This window comes from Hylaeus volcanicus, chromosome 4, assembly GCF_026283585.1.
Source record: "Hylaeus volcanicus isolate JK05 chromosome 4, UHH_iyHylVolc1.0_haploid, whole genome shotgun sequence".
NCBI lineage: Eukaryota > Metazoa > Arthropoda > Insecta > Hymenoptera > Colletidae > Hylaeus > Hylaeus volcanicus.
In genome coordinates, this window is record NC_071979.1 from 24349269 (window position 1) to 24374194 (window position 24926).

General features: G+C 43.8%; 1 protein-coding gene across 2 annotated transcripts; it reads left to right on the forward strand.

Moving 5' to 3' along the window:
* The first annotated feature begins 2615 nt into the window (after positions 1–2615).
* On the forward strand, positions 2616–24926 carry LOC128875295 (uncharacterized). Of its 2 annotated transcripts, none has more exons than XM_054120754.1 (4): positions 2616–2937; positions 14653–14785; positions 18060–18158; positions 24232–24926. In XM_054120754.1, exons 1-4 carry the CDS (start codon positions 2929–2931, stop codon positions 24255–24257), a joined length of 267 nt encoding a protein of 88 aa, XP_053976729.1. In that variant the 5' UTR covers positions 2616–2928; the 3' UTR covers positions 24258–24926. The 2 variants fall into 2 exon arrangements, with proteins under 2 accessions (XP_053976729.1, XP_053976728.1); XM_054120753.1 differs by lacking the exon at positions 2616–2937 and adding an exon at positions 3478–3734.

Here is a 24926-nt window from a genome sequence, read left to right on the forward strand (position 1 = left end):
AGAAACTCTTGCTTCTTAATGCCAAGAGAAATCTCTTTCCCAATTTCATTGTCCTGGCGCTGTTTTGTCACGCAAAGACACCAAGGACGAAAAGAACTATTGTCCTTTTCACGAATTCTCGAGAGATTGTTCGCCCGGTGTCTCACACTCTTGCTAAAATACATCGTTTCGTCATGCTTATAAGGAAACGAGAATCGTGTTAATTCGCGATATAAATTGCAAACAAATCTGGTGCAAAAGAACCGTTCCAAGTTCATTTCAGTTCGAACAAAAAATTTCCAGAGAGGTCTCAGCTCAACAGGGTCCATGGTTGACGCAAAAAACGCTCGTCGACACGCACGCTGGCTAGATACTTCTTGACCTCGTTAAATGAACCGAATTTAGGAGATCCAGGTTGTTCGATCGTTCAAGGATCAGCCTTCCTGACGTTGCCCGCGGTATTGGAAAGCATCGGCGGTCGCCTTGCACCGTGTCGCGGCTGAAAGCACGCTAATTATCGGGTTAAGGTCGACGATTCCATTTTTAACGAAGGTCAAAAGACCGGACGCGACGAGACGCACGTCGCTTATTATCGAGCCCTTTCTCGCAGAGGGCCTCCGGGTGAAAATTTAAACAGTTGGACCGTTCGAACAGTTCCTCTTCCATATTCTCGAAGGTCAAGTGCACCCTTCACCAGGGTTGGGCAACATTCTTATCTAGGTGTGTATGCAAGATGACGAAAAATGTGTATTACAATTGCAAAACGAACGTCTCGCAGCGAACGAGAAACGCGGAATATTAGAATAAATAAAATTTATGCAAGAGGGGGGGGGGGGTTCGAATAGATGATCGCAGGAATTTCTAATCTCAATAACAAATTGCGCATGCAGATATACGGCGCGACCTCGCGCCCAACGTCGACCATGCGATACTGCGCGAAAGAAAAAATAATCGCAACTGGTCTCGCGACGCGATCCGGTCTCGTCATGGATGATCCCGGGAGGACGCGAGTGGCGCGATAATCGCTGGCAGATGACACCGATTTATTCTTCTCGCGCGCGATCGTTTGCAGGGAATTACGTCGAGTCTCCGCAAGTGTAGAAAGAAATCACGTTATGAGTTGACTGAGCCAATTAAAAAAAAAAAAAAGTATGAAATCGAACGTGACTTCTGTTACATACTTCGATCAGGACGCTCGATTTTGTTTACTTAATATAATCCACGTGTCGCGATGATTCCTAAGAAAAAACGCCAGTAAGGTATCACCCGTCGCGGAAGAACGCAAAAACCCAGACGGAGATTGTCGTTGCAAAACTAAATCACAGCCGATTACCCACGCGAACCCTATTACGCCGATCGTGATATCCCGATGACGTTTCCGAACGATTATAGCACCGCGTTCTCGATCGGAATCCGGATCCGTAACCGCAACTAATGACGTCAGATGCGGTCCGCGGAACAGCTGTCTGGTCAGCAAGGATTTTATAAGACGCTTTGCGAAACCAGAGATGCATGATTTGTTTTCACTCGCTCTAGATCAGAAATCGGGGATCTGTATGTAATACATTCTTCTTTCGTATTTAGTCTTTCGTTCTTCGTTTATAAATTGGAGTATTAAGAAGAAGAAGAAGAAGCCATAGGAACCAATTTATAGTTAGTCTCTAGATCAGAAATGGGGGATCTGTGTGTAATGCACTCTTTTTTTATATTTATTCTTTCGTTCTTCGTTTATAAATTAAAGCGTTAAGAAGAAGAAGAAGCCATAGGAACCAATATACAGTCAGTCTCTGAGTCAGAAATGGGGGATCTGTGTGTAATGCACTCTTCTTTCATATTTAGTCTTTTGTTCTTCGCCATAGGAACCACTATACAGTCAGTCCCATAAATATTCGTACCCTCTATGTCTATCTTAGACATTTGTCTAAATTAAATGACAGATTTGGTGTTTCCAAATAAATGTTTCATTATAAATACATACATGTGCAAAGTTTATTCATGTACATATATTATAATAAAAGATATATTTGGAATCGTCGAGCCTATCATTTAATTTCGACAAATTTCTTCGATAAACATAGAGGGTACTAATGCTTGCAGGACTGACTGTATAATTAGAACTATTCTCTACGGTCAGCTATCGGTTTCCAATCTTGAATCGGAAGCCAGATAATTATAGAATTCGATGCATCATTAGATCCCCTCTGAGTTCGCCTGCAATGCCAGTGAAACGTCGAAACACGGTTTCGAAAGGACACCGTTCTCACCCGGAAGCTCCTAGCAATGCAAGCGGATTTCGACTGCGGATTGAATGTCGTGCATTCGCGAAACGATTCGGCAGAGTCGCGTGAGTGGTCGATACAGAACCGATGGAGGACCAAAACAGGAGAGAAGCAACCTTGCGCGGAGAAGGCAGCGATCGCAGAGGCGTCATCGTCACGATTTCCCCGGAGCGATCTCCGTCTGTCAGGCGATCGGTTGGTCTCGTGTCCCCGGGAGGCAGGGGTCACCTTGACCATCGTCAAGGGCCGCTCTAGAGGGGCTCGGATCCACGGGTGCCAAGGGGGGCAGGGGATAAGAGCCACAGTGGCCTCCACCGGCGACATATAAGTCCCAGGAACAGCCCCCACCTCGCGTCAAACGGTCCCAGTACGGCAAGCGTGGCTCATACACCTACGATCTACCATTATCGCCACCGTTTGGTCTGCTCCACGGACTATCGATTCTAGAAGCCGACCTTCCGCTGGTAGGAGGCCCACGTCGATCCCTTCCAGCCATCCGAGAACGTACACCCTCCCTCGGAGAGGAAGCCTGTGCACCACCTTGGCCACGTTGGCTTGGATTTGCTCTTGTCCACGGAGAACGTCACCGCAGTTAGTGTCCAACTCGTACAGCGTGCAAGAACGCCCCGCGACAACACACTTGCTCCATTCAAAGGATTTACTCGGCGCCATGAAGATCGTAAGTACGAGAGGATTGTCGCGATAAGCGAGGAAAGTTTTAAAGCTTCGCGAGCTTTTTGATTTAAAATCGTGCAGAGAAATTTTCCTGTGACGTTGAAGGGACTTGGTAGAGAAGAAAGTCCTCTTTGATTGCGCAGTAATATCCCTCGGTGTACGAAAGAACCACGACATCACAGTACCATCGGTAATATCGATATTAACCCTTTATAGATCACTGGTACTGATTACCACTATGGAAGAGGAATTTTGTATTTTTAAGTTAAAAGTGGAAAGAAATGCCCAAGGAGTTCTGCCGTATAAAGGGTGTCAAACTTCGAAGCCACCAACGTTTGAGCTACAGCTTCCATGCCCGTACTTCTCGCTCGATATATCGTAACAACGAGAGCTTTGTCGAGCGCTTAATTTGCCATCATTGATCAGTATTCCCGCGCAAATGCGCTGTTAGCGAGGCACAGCGAGCCACGGAAGAGGCTCACGGTGGGAAAGGGAAGCTTTTCTCTGTCGGTTCCGAGCCGCGATTTATTGGAGGGGGCGGTGAAATCGGTGGGGGAGACTTTCGCGAGAGCAGATAGCGCGGTTTTGCAGCGAACCGGCTCGCGGCTCTGTTGGATCACTGCGGAGACTTTAACGCTTGGTGTGTCTGACCGCGCGCGCGACTCGTTCGATCCGCGGACACGCGACTGGTGCTGTAGATCCATTTTTTTTTCCCCCGCCGTGCGGGAGATGTGTCCCGTTGGGAATAATCGAGGACGGTAGGACAGAAGAACGACGTGGGATAGAATGTCGCTGTTGCAAGTGAGCACACGGTTTCCTTTCAAGTTTTAGTTGAAATTCATTTATCGAAAATTTAACGACGACTCGCGAGGAAAATCACGAAAGTTTCTTGTATGATAGTACAAAGGCACGAGTGAAATTTAACGCGTTCAATTCGCTTTGTAATTTCGAACGGACATTTGACTTCGATGAGTGAAAAGTAAGAGTGCGTATAATCACGTATCAGGATATCGTATCGAAGCACACTTTAAAAGTTTATCTAAAATTTTAAAAACAGACAAGTGATTGAAACATGTAATAAGAAGTGCTTAAAACGGTCCAGTCGACAACCCCAGTCTCCTGTCGAGAAGCATCGTCTCGCAAGGCGACCTTCCGCACCGCTTTCTACGATTGTCAGTTTTCGAGATTGTTAGCGTCTTATCGGCGTTCATAATTGCCACTTTCTTTCCGAAGCATCAGTCTTAATTCGTGGTTTGTCCAGCGCCTCGCGGTAACTCCTTCGCGATAGCATCCGTCGTTAGAAAATGGAGAGTGTTACCGTCTTCATCGCGATCGCGTAAAAGCGTGTAGAACGCAAAGATTCATGCACACTTTGCCACGACTTTCTACATTCTCGTTCGTGGAGCCTCGTCTCGGATCGGGAAACGCGATACACGGTCGTCAGCATCTCCCCGAGAATCCTATCTACCTGTACATCTGTATTCAGGGCTGTAATTAGGACCGTCGAACAAATTGCGTCAATGTTAATACACGCGATTCAGTGTTATAATTGATATACCAGGCAAATTTCTTTGCGCGATTTTAAATCTCAATTAATAATTAAAATACCAGGAACTCAGACATGGTGTCAGTGATCGGGTATGTTGTCGGTAGAAAAACTGTACGAATGATAGGAACTCTTCTCTAGGTTTTAAGAGGACTTCGGTATACTTCGTGCGTTGCAGGCTTTTATTTGTTACTAATCTATTCACACCTGAAAATAAATACATACACCTAAAAATAATACGGTAACAGGAGAAAGAAAATAATAGGAAAAAGTTGAACGGACGCGGGTGCGTTAGGAGTGGAAATCCGCGAACTTGTCGGGTTCATTCACAAGATCGTAGCCGTTGGCGAGACAGGTCCACGTCCTTGCCCCAGGCTGTGGTAATGTTCGCTGCTGAACTAACCGTCTGATACCGGATTGCTGGAGCGTTACGCAATCGTCGAGTGGTAGCCCGTCTGTCAGGAAGACGATTCCCAGCTGACGATCGATAGAAGAAAATTCTTGGCGTGAGTCACTCCTAAAGTCTCGAGTCAAACAAGCTCCTAATCGATTCCTTCGCACTTGGAAACGCACACCAATGTCCACTTTACGAGACTGTAAACAAGTAATTAAACGAACATGCATATTCATAACGAGTCGACATTAATTAATTCGCACCAAAGTTATTACGCGCTGGAGTTTTCTCGAAACATTTTACTTACTTCGTGTAATTGTCCCACTGTCTCGAAAACAACTTCAGAAGAACGAAATTGTGCAACGAGGCTGCAAACGACGTTCGTTCAATTTCTTCTCGCTGTGGTTTTCGCTCCGATATTGGCGGAGTCACGCACGAAAAACGCCATTAACCGCCGTCTAAAATGAAAACCCCGGTCGCTGGTTCTGGTCACGCGATCACAGGACTCGATAGCCTCTTGCGAAACAAATTCGCGGGGATATTAATCCCGATCGAGGGAAAAAATGCGGGAGTCGCAGGATTTTCCATGGTTTCTTCTGGGCCCGATCGAGGCGAAGACTGGTTATGCAAAGCGTGCTAATGGCCATTTTGCAACCACGAACTAAGAGGGTAATTTCGACGGAATCAACTGAATTTATTAGAAAGCCATGCGCGCATATTAACCGAGATTGATTGCAATGCTTGCGTCGATTCACCTAATACTCATTCTAACGATACAGTTTTCTCATCTTTGCTTGAAATAGATTTAGAAATAAATTTAGAAATAAATTTAGAAATAGATTTAGAAGTCATAATTACACAAGGGTGTGTAGTAGCTATATAAAATTAAATTTTTCTCCACGATACGTTTGCTATTTTCATTTCCTGGGTCGATTAGAAACATTTCCCAGCATTGCATACAATTGGAGACGGTATCGCACAGGTATTACGTATCGCCAGCAAAATCATCGATTATTTCCGACCGATCTCGAGTGATCTGGCGCGTGAACGACACGCGAGTCGTATCCTTGTTCTCGCGATTCTAGAGTTTTAGTTCTTGCGTAGAAATTCTGCGGGCTCATTGTTAGTTTTCGCGCAGCAACGTTTCAGGCGGTTCGTAGTTTTTCCTCGGCGATACGTGATAGCAATATCGTCACGTCACACGGGAAAAAGCATGCACAGGAACGTTAGAAAAAGAACCGAGAGAGGAGGGTAAAGTAGCGAAGTAAATCAGTTTGTTGGAAATTGGCTGGTAGAAAATTTAATTTCCCAACACCTTTCCCAACCCTCCGGAAAAAATATTAACAAGTGCATCCTTAATGTTTAGGAATTGATAGACATTGATATTAACCAGCATACAGTGGAATAGTTTCATCGTCATTGTCGAAGCTTTCGCTATTTTTCAGAGGCATTGCAGTCGTTTCAACGATGGCGAATAAATCGACGATGGCTAACGCGTTGGTTTCCCCAAATAACGAAATCCGCTTGTTGTGCGTGAACGATTCATCGGGTGTACATAAATCGCGCTTAGCGCCGTGTGGCAACGTGCCGGGTCCGATTAGTCATACGGTTGAAAGGCCGTTTCATCGTCGTTTTATCATTCGTTTGTTTTTCCTCATCGGCAAACGGTAACTGCGCTTCTGTCTGCCCGTAAATCACGCGTTTACACCACCGGGGGATGCTCTTCGCGAGCATCGAGGGGAAGGCGAGGATTGCATTTATAAAACCCACAGCTTCCTCTATTGTTGACGTTCTTCTCACCTAGGTGTCGAAAAGGGAGCCATTTGTCGGTTGAGTGCTGGGTATTTAACCCTTTATTAATTGTATTTTATTCCTCGAAGAAAATATTATTCGCGTGGCTGTTCATTACTAGTAATTTCTACTTATTTTGTTGCTGATAAATATTGACAGTAACATGACTTTATTTATTTCTCATCAACCAGTTTCGCAACTAGTTAGTATCGATTATAACGATAACATGAATATTTATAAACTCCAGCGCAAGTAGAAACAGCGAGCAATGCACAGACACGTCAGCCAAGTGGTATGAGATCGTCGCGTGTCAGACGACATTTCGGAATAGATTTTCTCATAATCGAAGTCCTCGACGCTAAAATTGTATTCTATGTTTCCGATTAACTTTTTCACGTAGAATCATCTCTGCGTATTAGCTATTTGAGGGCACTTTTCGTTACATAGTTAAATGTCGAAATCTGGTCGAAACATTCACCGCTAGTATTTCGAACGCTATCTCTGAAAACTATCCAAACGATTGGTCGACGATTACTCCGAGAAAGGTGCCGCGAAACACCAATTCTGCAATGTAATAGTTTAGGATCTGACCTATATCCGGTTAGAAGGTTCCTAGCGCCCGGTTACCTGACCAATCGATACCCTTTGGAATTTTTTCCCTCGGGGGCACTAGGCAAGCGAGTGTATTCGATTCGAAAGGACTGGTTTTGGTGGGTGTTTGTCCGCAAACTAGTCTAGACTTTTGAAAATCGTTTGCTCGGGTCGAAAATCGGTTCGGTGAACGGTGGCGATTATCAAGCCACAACGTTCTCTCGGTACCGAGTGGAGAAAAGTCTTATGATACTTTTCCCGTTGGTCGTCGAACCGTGTCGACGCGATCGGAAGTATCGTTTCCCTTTCTCGATCCTCGAGAACGAGTTTACCCCTTTCACGTGACCGCTCGATTACGGCTGACGTAATATATTCAACGACCGATATACTAACGGGGTTTGTACTTAATTGCCTGTAGCAGAAGTTTACTGAGCAATCGGCGTCCTCGTTTCGCCTAATTTATTTAATTTTACGACCTGAAATATTGGTCGATCCTCGAAATCTCTTAAGCTGGTTTATACCAGCAGGTTTCCGTATGATTAAATTGGAGGATAAAGAAGGAAATTTGTTCGTTCACAGTTGAATAAACCCCTAAATAGACGGGCAGGAGTCCAAAAACCTTTCATTAAGATATCTGCTAATATGAATTTGTATTATTAGATTGATTGAAACATTTACAGGATACTTTAAATTGTAAATTTTACACCTCTGCTTTAAACCAAACAGCTATTGCACAAACGGCGATACGCTGACCTATATCCACGTAACTTGTAAACAGTTCCACGCAATCCTGCATTCGAATCATCGTGCAGAGACATTCCTTTTCATCATTGTACCGTACCTGTTGCGTGTGCTTGAATGGACGAAAATTTTCCAACCATCGCACGCTCGATGCCAATACAGATTCAATGGTCACGCGCGGAGCCAGGTCGTTCCACTTTCTAATTACGAAGACGTTCGTTTTCTAACACCTTCGGCCCTCTTTTCCCGCAACAACTGGCCCATAGCCAAGGACGAGATCTGCAACTGTACATTGCGCGAACCGTGTCACACACCTAGGATGAAATCGCAATCGTTGATGCGCACTTTCACTGGGTGGTACAGTTTCATTATAGGAGCCTCCGAATGGGAACGATCCGCTTTTGTTACTTTAGCGGAGCGGTGGATTTAGCAAGGATCGAGGGAACTTGCCTCGCGAATATGACTTGCTTCCCTTCCGATAGGTTCGCCTCTATTTCGAAATCAAAGAATGGTTTGGGAAAAATTTAACCACTGAATCTTTCATTCATTTTTCATTGTGCGAGAGGGAAAATATTTTATGAAAAATATATTTTCACCTGAAATTTCAAGCATTCCAAGGACCTCAGCTCCTCTCGACCACGAATTTGACTTGCTCTCCTTTCGATAGGCTCGCCTCTATCTCGAAGTAAATGAATGTTTTGGGAAAAATTTAAACGCTGAATTTTATACTCATTTTTCATTGGGCGAGAGTATTTTCCTCTGAAATTCCAAGCTTACCAAAGAGCTCAGCTCCTCTTGACCACTCGATCCTTGCTAAATTTGACTTGCTCTCCATTCGATACCTCGCCTCTATTTCGAAATAAAAGAATATTTTAGGAAAAATTTCACCCGTGAATTTTACATTCATTTTTCATTGAGGGGGAGGAAAATATTTGATTAAAAATGTATTTTCTCCTAAAATTTCGAGCATTCCAAGGAGCACAATTCCTTTCGACCACGAGTCTGACAACTTCAGGGTCAGTAAAGTGGCCCTGGATCTTCCTTACCGAACACGCTTCTTCCCTGGAAGGAGTAACTCGCATAGCATGCTTCTTTTAAGGTTCCTCGACTCGAACAATGGCCCGTTCAAACGTCGACGTCACAATGGCCCTTTGTTTCTCTGTGTGTTTTCTTAATATTCTCGGAAATTGTTACGTGGCCATTGTACAATTTCTCCAGGGAGAATATATGGCGAATAAACTTGTTACATAAATAAGGACGAAAAAATATAATGATTTTATGCAGAACAAGGAATTCCGCGGCGCCGATGGTGGTTTCTCCTCGTTCCGGTGGCGTTGTTTCGCTCCCAGAGCGCATTCCGTTGAATTTTCTGAACGGTCGACCTCGATTACCACCCTCCTTGCACAATTGCACCAGAAACGACTTTGCTCACCTCTTGCGAGCTATCGGCGGGCATGTTCTTCCTACCTTCTTGGCAAGTTTCGAGCCGAAACTCTAGTATTACTGTTTTAGATCACAATCCACGTACGAATTCTTTAATAAAAATTAATGTACGTTACTAACCGAGCAAGTGAAAAATTCGATAAGAATAGAAGCTCTAATCTTCTGGAAGTCGAAGCAGAAATGAGATTCACAGATAGAAATCTGTAAATTTCGAAACGTGCAGGATAGTGGCCATGTAATTTAAAATTGAATTTTAATCAGAAGATGCAACGAAACAAAAGGCAGAGATCGTCCGTCGACGCTCCGACGAATTTCAATGCAGCGAGGTTGCGCTAGCTCGGGTGCAATAGTGCAACGTTACAACAATTTGCGCGCTTCATATCTTCTTCGGTGTCGAAATTGTGCAGCTGTCTCGTAACCCGGCCCGTCTAACGCTGGTTTTCATCGGTTTCGCGAGGAGAAGTTGCGGAAACTTGTTAGTATTTCCGTCTGGTCCGATGTTGCAACCCACCGCGAAAGATAAACAACGCGAGCTTTTCGTCGTCGCAATAATAGTTTTCACGACGCAACGATTGTTATTTTATGGCTACCGCGATACACGGCCACCGGGTGGAGCAGAAGTAAAAGCAAACGTATTAACATTTCTCGTTGGCACGATGTGGGCGTGTTGTGACAATGGTTGTTCCAAGTGCAACGTATGCGCATTCCAGGACAAGAGGTACGGTACCAAATGGACCATGCGACTTCTGTGCAACTATTGTTATCAGTGAAAAATGAGCCTTGCACTTTCCAAGGAATTTTTCGTTTGCTCCCAGTCGCCGACTCTCGAAACTTGTGCCCCACGGGAATACGAAGCGGTTAAACGAAACTTCCAATCGACGTAACAGCCGCAGGTTTCCTTTAAAAATGAAGAAACAAACCGAGGGGGAGACTTTTTCGTTACTTTCGTCCTCGGGATCTCGACGCGGTTCAAATTGGCCGTAAAAAAGAGAAACTCTATAAGACTAATTCAGGAGCTATTTAACGAGTCGATTTCGCGCGAAAATTTCCCGAGGCCATCATCGTAATTCACGTGTCTCTATTCGTAGCATCGCGGAGTCAGCGACGACCGGAAACGGTGTCGAGTTTTCCGTTCGAAAATTGTTCGACTTTCGTTCATCGTCACTTGTGTTCTTTTGTTGTGCAACTCATGTCCGGCTTCTCGGTGCAACACAGTTGCATCGGGCGATATTAATGATGCGAAATACACGTACGATCGAAAGATACCCAATGAGCGGTTTCTCTTGGCTTTAAACGCGGAAGTACTTCGCTGGAGCAGCCTCGAACAAGTGTTCCGTGAAAATCGTAATTGATAAGTGAAAAAATGGAGTGGAACAAGTACGGTTTACGTGTTTCAAGCGTACGTCATTTTCCCAACGTTATCATTTTCAAGCAGAACCTGCGATACAAGTAAATTAAGATAAGTGATACGATACAGGATGTAATTCTTAATTAGGAAAATTTTTAGCACGTTGAACCTACTTTTAAATAAAAAATGAATCAACGTGGCCAAAGAATTCATTAATTCGAATTAAACGTCAGAGGTGTACGAGTAATACTTGGTCGATTTGCTTCCTCAAAAAGAGCTGTAAAACCACTCTATAATCATAGTTACATAATCACAGTATGGGGGCTTATTACTTCAAGCCGAAGCGATGGTCTGCTAGTCTCCACAGCCTAACCAGACAGCTAAATCAAAATCGAGATCGCTATCAGGGAAAGTAATCGTTATTCAAGTCTCGTGATTCACTCGGTAGTTCCACAACGATGTTTATCTGGATTGGAACAATGTAGGAACAAAACGCGTTATGCACTTTGAGAAATCAGCAGCACTTTCGATGGGTCGCGTTATCGAACTGGGAGTGTCGAAATCCCCCAACGGTTTTTATGGATCGGTAGGGAATTAAAACAGTGAATAGACAGGCACTAGCGTCCATTGATCGTTAAATAGAAAGGGACGAGGTGAATGGAGGAGGACAGCACAGCCACGCTGCGAACAACGTTCACCGAAAACTTTCGCTGGTGACAAGCAGGAGTCCTGCTGCAGGACCCCTGTGCACCCTGATCGATCTCCAGCGCTAAGTCAGTTAATTCGCAGGAGGAAATCGTTGTTAATCTTCTCTCGTTACCCAAGCTCTCAGGTTTCGAGCTTCACCCCGGTAAATACCCAACTGTTTACAATTATTTCGCAACGAGTGGCATGCACGCACACTTGGGCCTCTCGGCTTTTTCCTCGCGAACATCGACGCCCGTTGGCTCAGTTATCACGGCGGCATGATCTGGCGTCACGGTGCACGCACATGTGTGCCGCCGTTTGTGGGCGACCTCGTGCCTTCGTATCCACAATCCTGCGAGCGCGTGACTTCTCCAGATGCCACGATGCCTCGGTAAATCGCTTTCTTCCGAGCCTCTGCGCTACTGAAAAATTCTTTTCTTCGAATATGCAAGTGTCTCTTCTCGAAAGAGAAGAAAAATAATCTTAAAGTGCGTGGAATCGAATGAGACCTGAGAAGTCTTTTTAGAATCAAAATCTAGACATTTTCTAGTCACGGTATATCATGGAAAAGGTCACGCAAAAATCACAATGCAATTTATTCGAGTCTCGACAACGTCCATTAAAATTTCCATAATATTACAGTCAATTTCAATGGCGGTAAACAATTTTTTGCCGAGTGGCCTCCAAATAGAATACCATCGCCAAACTGGTCCTACTTTTTGTCAGGTTTCGTGCTCGACATTTGGGAGCTGTTTTTCCAGGGAGGTACGCGCCATATTAAACAGAAAGTGTTTCTGCTAATTAGTATACTCGCCCAGCCGCTCGTACACTCATGAATCTTTCAAACTCGGAGATATCCCACGTTAATATCGATAATGAGGACCATCGTTGCCTCGACCTTGCTTTCATGCGTCCACGTTTTCTTTCGAGGCTTGCGCAACCGTTTCCAATCTCCAGGTTCTCACAGCTGCCAGAAAACGTCTCGAAAAGGCAGTGAAAGGTTTCGAGATGGGAAACACCGGCAGCCTCTGGAATTTGGTTCCCCGGTAGCAGATTTGCATTTTTTTTTTTTTCTTCCATCGCACGACGAATGAAAACACCCGTGGCGAGAAAAATAGCGATCGTATCGCGTGGAACGTTCCTAAGGTATTTTTTCCCCGCGAGTAAGATCCCGAGACGGAAATTATACGGTCGCGACTTCGTTTGCTTTCATTTGATGCGATTGTTAATTGAAGCCGCTGCCAATCTACGATCGCGCTCGCGCTAGACTTATCATCGGGCTGTCTTTCTCCCAGATTGGATTGATGTCTTTCCCCCGTTGCGACAGCAAGCCCATAACTCGTTTTTGCAACGGACGCGTAACGCGATTTAATTTCGCGTCATAGTCGATCGAGTCTTGAAGACACAGTGCTAATCAATTTTTTCCATAATTCTCTTCGAGGTTGATCGAAAACGTTTCTTAACCCTTAAATGCCCTGAGTTTCAAATTTGATACCGAACTTTTAAATCGAATTGTACACTTGCAATTGGTTTGTTCTTAATATTTGGCTGTGTGTATGTTTTTTGGAAAAGTTAAAACAATAAACGTCAGCTGTCGAAATTCTTCAAAGAATAAATATATTGATATTTTTTTAAATTTGGAAAGACAGGTTTCTAAGGGTTAAACTGTTTACAAATATCGAGCGTATTCATTGCGTGCATTCTTTATTAAGCTTCCTGCTTATCACCACCCTATCAAGCGTCATAATTGTCGTACGATTGTTGCTCGTTATTCACAGCGAACAATCGCCTTGACATTGTGACAAGCGAAAGAAATCGCGTCGCGATGACGCGTCGCTGCTTACCTTGCTTTCAATGCTGAAAACCGATAGAAGAATGAACGCGTCCACGGTTTCCCCTCGCGCTTAGTACTCAGCATGATCTGAGCGCGCAATTATTCGCGGATCTGTTCCCAAGCCCGTAACGTCGATGGAATCCACGACGAGCGGATCGTTAAGTAGCATAACGATTTCATCAGACATTTTACATAACGGAAACGGTTGGATGAAGAATAGGAAGATTATACAATGTACGATAGATCGTAACCTGGCCGTTCTCCTTTAATTACTTTTAATTAACATAACAATGTACGTTAAAAAATCGTGCATTTCTAATTAAAAGGAGAACAGTCAATTAGCGGTCGAACTATAGACGTCTTCATGAAAGATCCCTTATCTGAAAACGACTGTTAATTAAAGTTCGAGTAAGGTACTTTCAGTAATAAATGCTTCCAGATCGACAATCGATCGCTATTTACTGGCCAGACCGAGGAATCAATTAAAAGTCGAGGCATTTAGCAGACTTTAACAAGGCTGCGCCCCGCGAACCACCGCGCTCCAGGTCGCGCTCGACGACCGCCGTAATTCATCCTCGTTAATTTATTAAGTAACTCTTTACGAGGAGTCCGCGTTCCGAGCGGCGACTTTCCATCGAATAGAAACGTTAGAGGGAACTAACGGCCTCCAAATGAGCACTCGGAGCGCTGATTTTACTCCCTGGCTATTGGCCCATAAATTCTCCTCCATTGTTAACCAACCTACGAATCGCTCGTGAAAATCGTCGCGCACCCCGACCGGTCGCTATACAGGGTGGAACCAAACGATATGGAACTTGAGGCATTAAGTGGTCGAACGAAGAATGCGCACAGTGTGTTCTTTCAAAAAAGTTTGTTGCGAAAGTTTAGACGAAGCGATTTGGACTTTCATTTTTTGAAGGGAAGACGCTCCACGATCGGTGATTAGGAAAGAATCGTTCGTTTGTGAAAGTGGAGTCGAGGATCGTAGTTGGAGAGTTTTGAGTAAGCCAGTTGCGCGGCCATTAACGAGTTAATAAATAAAAAAAAAAAACCTGTCGAACGTAATTCGGTGCTAATTAATAGGACTGCGCAAGCTCGTGGCCCGCCAGATCTTTTGCGAGTAGAAGAAATAACCTGTCGAATGTAATTTGGTGTGAATTTATAGGATGGTTATGCAAGTTTAGAGTTCATCGGACTCCTTTCTTAAGGCGGCGAAAAAGAAGTTAGCGAGTCGATTTAAACAGGAGACTTTTTTGTAAACTGATGTAACTTTTAGAAGGTTAAGAATCAGCTTTGCAAGCAGATGAAAAGAAAGGAGATAGAAAGCGAGTGTTTCCGTTTCAGAGAGTCCTGGTGGCGTTCGTCGTGGTCGTCCTGGCGGTGGCATCAGCCCAGGACTACAGTCAACTCTTCGCAGGATTCGGCCCTTACCTTAGATCGTCGTCCGCAGGGATGCGAGATCCACGATCGAACAGGGGTACGTAGTAGAATCCATAGATTCATAGATTATCCATTCTTCGACTCACTTCGCTCTACCTTCCTCTACTAAAAAACCAATTTGAAAACATATAACATACAAAACACATGTTCAATAAACCCTTTACGATATCTACCACGTTTCTTGTTTCCTACTGCCTCCCAAATTTCTCTCCATTTTATTAAAATTATTAACGAAGAAACACAAACAAATATCTGTCTTGGTTTTGAATCTTCAATCTTAATGAGAATTCCGTCGGGAGCACCGCGCAGATTCCTATCAATTAACAGGCTAATTAAATTCAATTCGTGTCCCCGGTGGAAGCACGAGGCGATCGCAAACGGGACGATTATCTCCAGAGCGCCGTGATCAAGAAATCGAGCTCGAGAATTATGACGGAGGAGGAAGAAGATATCGATTCCACGGCGTTCTCGCGAACACGAGAACACTTTTACCGGAACAGGTTTCGTGGGGGACTCGCGATTAGCCTAACGCGTTCGTTTAGAGAAGAAAGTTCATGCTTACGAGTGCTGGAGATCGATTCTGGCCCGATTTATCGATGCGCGCGCGAACCGTTGTATCTGAAACTAGAACCGATCCTCCACGGTCCAAGGAGTCGCTGTTAATTGGATCGCCGCGAACACGACGAACACAATTGGCTCGGATTTCGCTTTCGTTTTCCCATTTCTATGGAAGGAGCGGATAATCTAGGGTGGATAACCCGTGTCCAAGCTGGCGTTCGGACCACCGACATTATTTGTTTACGTCAAGGAGTTAGGCCGAACGCACACGGGCGCAACCGATTTGAAATTAGTATTGCAAACCGTTGTGTTGTTGTTACCGTTCGCGCTCTTTGTTTTACCTACTCCACTATCTTTGTTTTACCTAGATCTACGGTCGCATGCAACTAGTTTCAGAGTGATTTGAAACTGATCGGTTGCGCTCGTGTGCGATCGGCCTTACTGAATTCGTGTCTCGTTCGTTTATCTCGACTTCCGCGAGGATCGATTCCGCTCCCGGTTTTCTCTCGCTCTAAAATCAGTTCCCTTGATCTGACATTTGCCGCGCGCCACGTGTCGATGCATACGTAACCAGGATACGTGATCCTTGCGATGGAGTGGAACGCGGCGTGCGCGTACGTGCGCCGGAATGGGTGCCAAGTTCAAACTCACCTACAATAAATATCACCGGGAAAGTGGGGCTGACAAAACGCTGAGTCGCGCTGAAACTGGTCGATTCGTAACCAGCGACTGTTAGGTCATTCGTTACCCGCCGTCTGAATTTTTCATGGAATCTTGGAGAATTTTCCCTCGACGAGCTCTGGAGTTATCTTCGACGCTGTACTCAACGAAAATTGGTTGGAAAAGGTTCGTTTAAATATTTCTTTCGTTTGGTAGTAGCATTGCACATCGCTGGATACGATCGTTCGTCGATGAATAGTCGGCCTTGTTAGCAATTACTTCCTGACTGGAAAGGATTTCCACCGGGTTTCCTTGAGAAACCGCTCTCCAAGGTGCAGGACTGGCAATGTCAAATGAACTTTCAGGCCTGGCCAGAGATGGCTGCTAGAAGATGGCCTTCGTTAACGCACCGATTGCTGAGAATTATTTATTTACAGCTTTACCATATTTGCTACAAGAGAACCTAATGTGCACTGAGAAGTAAAAATTAATATCTCTTGCATATGCACACCGAATTAATAATACTTCAGATAGGAAACAATGTCCAATCTGAATTTGTTTGGTTGAAGTTGATTGATTCCATCGCATCAAGGAATGCCGTGGAAGAACCGTATGTCCAAATATAACACACGTTAAATGAAAAAACAAATTTAATTAAAAAGACAGCAGAGGAAATCTGGAACCAGGAATGGATCAACGAATCTACACCGAATCCGAAAATCAACCAACGATACAACTACAAACTTACCAAATAGATAATACTGCACGTAGTATTATCAAGATTGAGAATTGTTGCTACAAAATGACTAAATCACAGCCACCATTATGCAACTTTTGCGACGAGCCTCTTACAGTTAAACATTTAATTAAAGAATGTCAGAGAATACAACACGATAGAGCAGAGTATAAACTTTCGAATAGTATGCAGACAATCCTTAACAACGAAAAACGAATTTCTCGAATTAGTCAAGATATCGATGAAATATAAAATGTTAAATAAATTATAGTTAAATTGCAATCATCGACGTGGCCACTAACAACCCTGTAGTTGACGTGTCCTTAAATAAAGTAATTAAAAAAAGAAAATATCTCTTGCACGAAGAAGTGGTCCTCCGCTCTAGATCGTGATCGATTTATCTCCAAGAACTCGTAATTTACTAACGCAAGAAAAGATCGAACAAAGGAAGAAAGTCGCGGTGAGGTCCTCCGATCGCCTCGATCGTGGATCGCGCTGGAGCAACGACCGCGAAGGCCGTCTCGATCCTTGCGTAAACGATCTGCATTCAATCACGGAACGGATTCGTCCCGTTTGTAGATCTCCGATTTGCTCGCGCGGCTTTCGATAAAGATCGCGCGACGCTCGAGATCTCCGCGGGTCATCGAGGTCGGCGGAACATGCGCTAGCGTAATTTCATTGACACGCGGTCCGTGGCAGGTTGAACGGCGGTTGGAACGATCGCCTCTCTCCCTATTTGACGGGTCGTTACCGAGGCCTCGTTAGTGTTTATGAGTTTTCATAAATGGCAACGGTCGTGGGAAGAACGGGCCGGACCAGAAACGCGTTTAATTAAAATTCCAGAGGAGATTGAAATCAGATGGAAACGAAAACAAGGGCCTGCCGGGGAGTTTGACGAATTACGTTTAACGTTGCACGCGACGTCTGATGTAACTGGAACGAGTCAGTTTGCTTGTCGATCCCGTGTGGTCTATTAATCATTCTATTAACTTTCTACGTTGCGCTGGAACTCTGCAAGGAGTTGCCGGCGTTGATGTTGGGCTGAAATTGGAATTACTTTGAGGCGATTAAAGTAATAGGAGTTGGGAATTGTTTCTCCGGGGCTCTAGAAAGTAGAGTAAAAGGGTGATAAGAACATTAAAAATGGATACGCTTGCTGGCTTTTCTTGAGAATAAATTATAACTCTCTTCGTGACCTTTGTATATTTTTATTTATCGTATATCCGTAGAGTCTGAATCTAATTTCTGAAAAGTAATTACTTTGCAGCTACGGTGATTAGAATTCGGCGCAGTTAGAACTCCCCCGTGTAGTGGTTAGAGCTTCGAGTATCTAACGCAGAATTAATTTTATTTACAGGCCCGGTGTTGTTCCCGCCTGGTCCACCGCCCAACAGCGCCGATACGAGCGGAGTGATACCAGGCGCTAGTGGATACGGATTCGTGCCACCCAACCCAGGTAAATCGTCGTTTGGATTCTGATCTAGTGGAAAAACGATCGCTTTTTCCGCTCGAAAAGAAAGGTACGAGAGGAAAGACGCCAAGTCTGCTCGCGAACCACCAAAGACTCACCGAGGCGAGCAGTAACTTTGGGGCGCAGGGTGGAATTAACCCCCGCGAGCACTATCGCGCAACAATCCGGCTCCTCTCGCCGTCCCTGTGCACCTAACTTGTGAATAAAACGCTATTTATTTGTTGCCACACACGTCGAATCACCCAGCCAGCCGTCCCTGTCCCAGTTTATTCATCGCGCGTGTGCGAACGACGCGGTCACCGTGAATTTTGTTCGTTCACCGCGATCGATCGTCGTCCGAACGATATCGTGAATGAATAATCGGTAGCCATGATTAACGATTAACGTAATCAATCACGTGTCCGAGGATTACATTGATTTATGAACGCGCGCTGCACATGCAGTTTGTGATTACTGCGGATCCTTATGCAAAATAAAATCGTCGCGAACGTGCCTACAAAAATTGAAGCTAAATAGGAATTTCTTCTATTCTGCAAATATTATAACATGAACTTTACTTTCCTATAAATGCATAAAGATCCGTTGTCTAGCGATTACTGATTAATCTGACGATACAAAGTGCAAATTTGGACCTCTTCGAGTACCACGCAATGAAACTCAGTAATAACCTAGCAATTAACAGCGTCATCGATAAAATCATTCCATGAATCTCATAATTTGGCGTCAGTGTCTTTAACTAGCATCTCGAATCGCGTTAAGATACCATCAGAGGTCACATTCGATCCTTGGATCGCTTCCGTGAAAGTTGACCCGCGACCGTGAACCCCGTCGAGAACGCCTCTTCCTCTTTCGTCTCTAACAAATGTCAGCATCTTAACACGGAAGAGTGCAACGTACGCATTTACAGACGACGATTTAACCTTCGTGTCGCTTGAATCCTCCCACGCAGGCTCCAGAAATCATTCGCAACCAACGTGTATATAAAAAACGTGTTCGTTTAACGCTGTCTGACGCGAGTCACGCACTAATTAGCTGTACATACACATCTGTGCTAATCCGTGCTAAGAGGTTCACGGTCGAGTAGACTCGCTCGAACCCGTGTACCTCGGTGTCGTTAACATTCTGTACATTAGGAGAAGTCGGGCAAGGTAAGTTATTTGTTATGCTATAATAGATGAGATTCATCATTGGGGTTCACGTTACATTATGTTCTCGTATTGGGTTGTCCAGAAAGTTCGCGTCAATTTTTTTTAAGAAAAATTCAAAAACACGTTTGAATTTTGATATACAGTCGGTATAGTAAGTATTCGTACAAGAATCAATTCAAAATAAAACTTCATATATTTATTTTATTAATAAATTTTAGGGGAAGAAATAATCAACTAACATTCCTACACATTTTTAGAGTGGATTTTGCGTAAATTAAAGTTTACTACTTTTAATGTTAACCTCTTATTTCTTTTCTTATTTGTTTTATTTTAAATTGGTTGCTGTACGAATACTTCTTACCATCCCGATATATTCAGACCAGTTCCACCTACCAAAAATCGGCATGAACTTTCCAGACAACTCGATGTTATTAACCCTTTTTTTCACAAATTCTAAGCACCTTTATCTCACCGACGATCATTTCATTGACGCTTCGAATTCCATAAAAAAAAAAAATTAAACCTAAACAAACATTATTGTTGGTTCATTCACTGCGTGGAACCTAGTGGTGACCGAGAGTCACCCCTCGAGTTGCTGCATCGCGTTAAGATGTGACTGAGAGTCACTTTACGAGCGGAAAGGGTTAAAAAATCATTTGCATCGGAATTTGATTTATCGCTCCAGTTCCCCACGCACTTAAAAAAATTGACGGGCGCAATATTTCACGGAACTAAGTCAAAGATCAGCGGGCAGAAATGGGAGCCCGCGGAACACCTGAGCGCGCGGTGAAATAGCAATCGATAAATCTAACCTGCAGTGTAAACAAATCGGCTCCCCTTAAGATACACGGAAGTCTGAAACAGCAATATTTTCCCTCGTAAATCACGTCAGATGATAATCCCCATGCAAATGGAGGCAGGCATCGGCTTCTGGGATTTTCTTCCTGGTATCGAGGAGAGAGGAGCACACCGGACGAGTCAGCCTTGGCGGGATCCACTTAGGCGAGCGAAACCGCTTTACGGCGGGTCAGTGAAAGTGTTTTCGTTGGCCTCGTGACTTAAACTCGTTTGCGCGGGTAACCTTAGTTGAGCCACCAGGTTGCGTAACAGGTGTTCGAGGTCACTCGGGTCGATGACAAGGTCGTCTCTTTTCGGTAGCTCGAAATCGAGGGGGGTCGATGATCCTCGGTCCTGTCGTCTTTCACGGTCAAGTTCGTCGTTCGTGGTTTCGTCGAGTTTCACTGCACTTTCTTTCCTGTAAACATTCTAGAGTCGCAGCTCGAAGGACACACGCCTCGAATATCTCTTTGAATATCGTCGTACATGGTCGTGCAGATTCATGTAGTTACTCGAACCATACACGTGGTATTTCTGCAAAGTTTTGTGTAATAGTTACACCTTTCACTTTTTCCAGTTCGGAATATTCTTCCAGTAATATTTACTTTCTCGATAAAGGCTTCCACTGTCGATTCTCAGTGGCGAATTAAGTAATATCCCATGTTATCTGAGGAAGTTAATCACACGAATTATCTCGATAAAGGAGCGACTTTCGGGCACCTACCGGAATTTTAACACGGTTTTCTTGCCCTTAACGCGCCGCGACGTTAATCATCGCCCGGTGGCTGAGATTTACGCTCCCTGGCGCCATGTTCGCGGGCATTAACGAGTATAAAGCCGCCTGGAAAGATATATGCCTCTCACGCTCATAACCGACACGCGCACGGGATTTATTTCCACTCCGATCGGTTTCCCTGTTCGCAACGATCGCCGATCACGCGGCGGTTGAAATGCGATTCCGAAGGATTTCCTGACTTCTACCGGCAATACGATCCCACACCGCGGAATGATTAATCGCCCGAGCTTATTGTTAATTATTTTTATATTATACTCAAAATTGTGGTATTTTCAATAATATTGAATTGGAAGAGATTCAATACCTTCTTTTTGTCGATTGAAAATGCATTACGAATACCCGGATTAGAGATTCAATACCTAGAGAATGATTAAAATTCTCGTGTTTTTAACGATATTTAAATTTTATAGGATGTACAGTCAGTCTCATAAATATTCCCTCTGTGTCTATTAAAGAAGTTTGTCTAAATTAAATAATAGGTTTGATGTTTTCAAATAAATGTTTCTCTGCGCGAGTATGCTTGTGAAATTAGTTTGTTCTTGACGTGCTCGAGACGAGTTAAATCGCCCGAGCTTATTGTTAATGAGTCAATGAGTTAACTTGTCCTGAGCTCTTCCCTATTTAAACAGCTGATGCGATTTAACTCGTCTCGAGCACGAAAAGGTTAAAATGTATATGCGTAAACTTTACACTTGTATATGCATAATGAAAAGTTTATTTGAATATATGAAACCTATCATTTAATTTAGACAAATTCCTTCAATAAACACGGAGGGTACGAATACTTGTATTCGAATACTTATATAACTCATATACTTACATACTTATTATATTGACTGTATATAGACTATTTTGATCAACTACGACACGTTCATCCAATAATGTTGTGTGCAAGTGGACGAATGATTATACAAAAATAAAACCATTCTTTCGGGCCCCAGCACATTTCACGCAGCGTTTCGCAACTGCACATACTCGAACGCAATACTCCCCGTTTGAACGAACCTATCTAACGAAGCGAATATCCTCGTCGAAGTCGTTCCAGCTCGAATACGGGACAAGAGGTTTCCCAAGTAACCGATTCAGTAATTCAATTCACCGTTATTACTTATAATCACAGTGTATGTCGCGTAATGGTTCAAAGAGCCGCGTGTTCCCCGATGCAGCTCCAGTTTCTCTCAGATTATCGCTCGGCCAGGTCGTTTGCGCGAATATGGACAGTTGAATGGCGATAAAATTATGCGCCAGGGTCCTGTTAACAAAATTCACGATGGATCGTGCGACTGTTGCGATTATTTTTAGTTACGTATCGCGTGAAAGGCGTGGCGAAATACTCGTGGGTAATTTTTAACGGTGAGCTAGCCTAATTGGTGCCTAACGCTGGTGCAATCACGCAGGTGGCGATTATAAATCCTGAATTTGCCGCCTACGTGGACGCTGGAGAAGTTCAGGAGCGCCTTACGAAGAGGAATTACTTTGTAATCGAAGTTTCTGTGTTCGAGGGCAATTTTGAACTCGTGCAAATTCGAGTGGATTATTTTCTCAGGCATCGAGGGGAAGGAGAGGAAAAATTCGTGGAAGCTTTCTAGAATCAAAGCGCGCGGTAGCCTTCAGCGGGGATTAAGCTCGACCATCCGCGTTTAGTTAGGCGACGCGCAAAGAGCCGCTACCCTCCAGACGTCCCCGGCCGGAAATTTATCTGGGGTCGAAAAGGAGGGCGTGAAAAACGAAGTTTCATTTCCAGGGATGCTCCCTGAGACGAGAACTCGCCGTTTGGGAACATCTCGGCTAAGTGCTTCAAGGGATATTAGCTTGAAACGCGGCAGAAAATACGGGGGAGTTCTAACTGTACCAAATTCTAATCACTGTAGCTGCAAAGTAATTAGTTTTCAGAAACCTCTCGATTTGGACTCTACAGATTCACGATACATAAGAATAAACGAACGTCACAAACAGAATTGTAATTTATTTTTGAAGGAAAGCTAGCAAGTATAACTATTTTTAATGTTATTGTTTGAGGTTATAATAAATTGATGTGAGTACACATCGGATTTATTAAACTGTTCACTTTTATTTCTGCGAATATATATATATTTATTTATTTATTCAATAGAAATAAGAATAGAAACAAAATTAAATATAAGAAAAATAATCTATTCAATAAGAAGAAAAACTTGAATAACTACGAAAAATTAAACTTCGCAGCCACGTGCTCATATATCGCTCTGTTTTTAAAACTCCGTGCAACGGTTGTGCGTTCGTTGCTAGTTGGTTGTTTGAGAGATAAACGGTCGAGCGACAAGGCGGCAACTTTAACAATTTTTAAGAAGAAAGATGACCAATCCTTGTAGCCTGACGGGGTTTCATCCCTTACCGTGAATCTTCTTAAGTTCTTCATAAATTCCACACGATTTTCATCTGCAATTGTGCCACTAACTGTCCAAGTATCGTTTGAGCTAATCGCCAGGACACCTGACCACCGGTAATGAGAAGTCAGGCACGGGACCACTTCAAAGCTGTTAATTACAGAACCCTCGTCAACCGTGCCTCGACACCCTTCCCTCTCGTCCTCCCCCTTTGATTGGTAAGTGCTCGCTTTTCTGGCCGCTGGGCTCCGAACGCAACGCTGACAATAAAGTTAACCGCGAAAGGGAGAACCGAGTAAGTTCCATTAGGGAGCCGATGGGGCGCCGCGACGCTGGGCGTTCCCGTGAATTTAGACCCCTCGAGGGTGGGACCATCGCGAGAGTGCTCCATTCTCGACGAGTTGATTATTTTTCTGAAATTTGTTTGAGGATTCTAATTCGGGGATTCTTTGAGTAAACAAAATTCTGATTGATATGACAAAATTAGAAGATAATAGTTTGAGCAAATATCTTTCTCTTCTATGGCTATTATATTTAGGAGTGATACTACCCCAAAACCTGCAGTTAACCCTCAACGAAGCCTTTTTTTCTGGACTCTGCCAGAAACTCGAGCTTCCTTAGCATTTTATCGCCACGAATGCTAAGCTTAGATTCACTTCGGAGATGATTAAAGATCTCTAATTTGAGATTTGAAAATCAGCTCACCCCATCGTCAATCGTTTTATTAACACTTCGAGTTCCAATGAAATTAACTTCATCAACATCATTAAATAAACATCATTGCTGAGTGATTTACTGCGGCATGCTTAATGGCGACCGAGAGTCGCCTCTCGAGTTATTGCATCACGTTAAGATGTGACCGAGAGTCACCTCTCGAGTGCAAAGGATTAACAAATCATTTTCTGTTACAGGTTTCTACAGGTACTTCTACTACTAAATAAAAAATCGGTAACAAGGATGGAGGAACGTCTCGAGTGTCACGGTTGCTAAGTCATCGATTGGGAACGTTAAGGATATAAAGTGTTCTCGACTGTCGAGGGATCTTTACAGGAAAGGGTGGAATTTGGGGAGGAAAGGACTGTGTTCGGCTTAAGAATTTAGGTTGGGTGCCAACGTGTTCCTTATGGTACTCGAGAACACTCTCAACAGTATTTATGTAGACAAAGGTGTTAAGATAATATATTTCTAATACATTTCTGTAACTAGCCATTAAGTGTAAAGTTCGTGGAGTCCTGGTACAGTACAATCTCATTTGCAGTAGCTCGATATAAATTTCCAAGCTGCGTTACAGTCATTTTCAAATTCTGCAATAATGGAATATTCCACGTTCAATTTACAAGGAACCAAGGTCTTAACTCGATCCAACGAATCGAGGTTCATCCGTACCGAGACGCTAGGAACTTACGAAACTACGCCGATTCAAACCTGCTTGACGCAATCGGCTAAGAAAGTTTGCCGTCCAAACTATTTATCGTTGAAATTGTGATTAGCCGAGACGAATGGCTCGATGGAGCCTAACGTCTGTCGTTACGTTACCAGTGGTCCACGATGGCTCGTGGATCGCCAAGTTAATTATAAAATCTGCTTGTAAATAAAGTAATTAGCC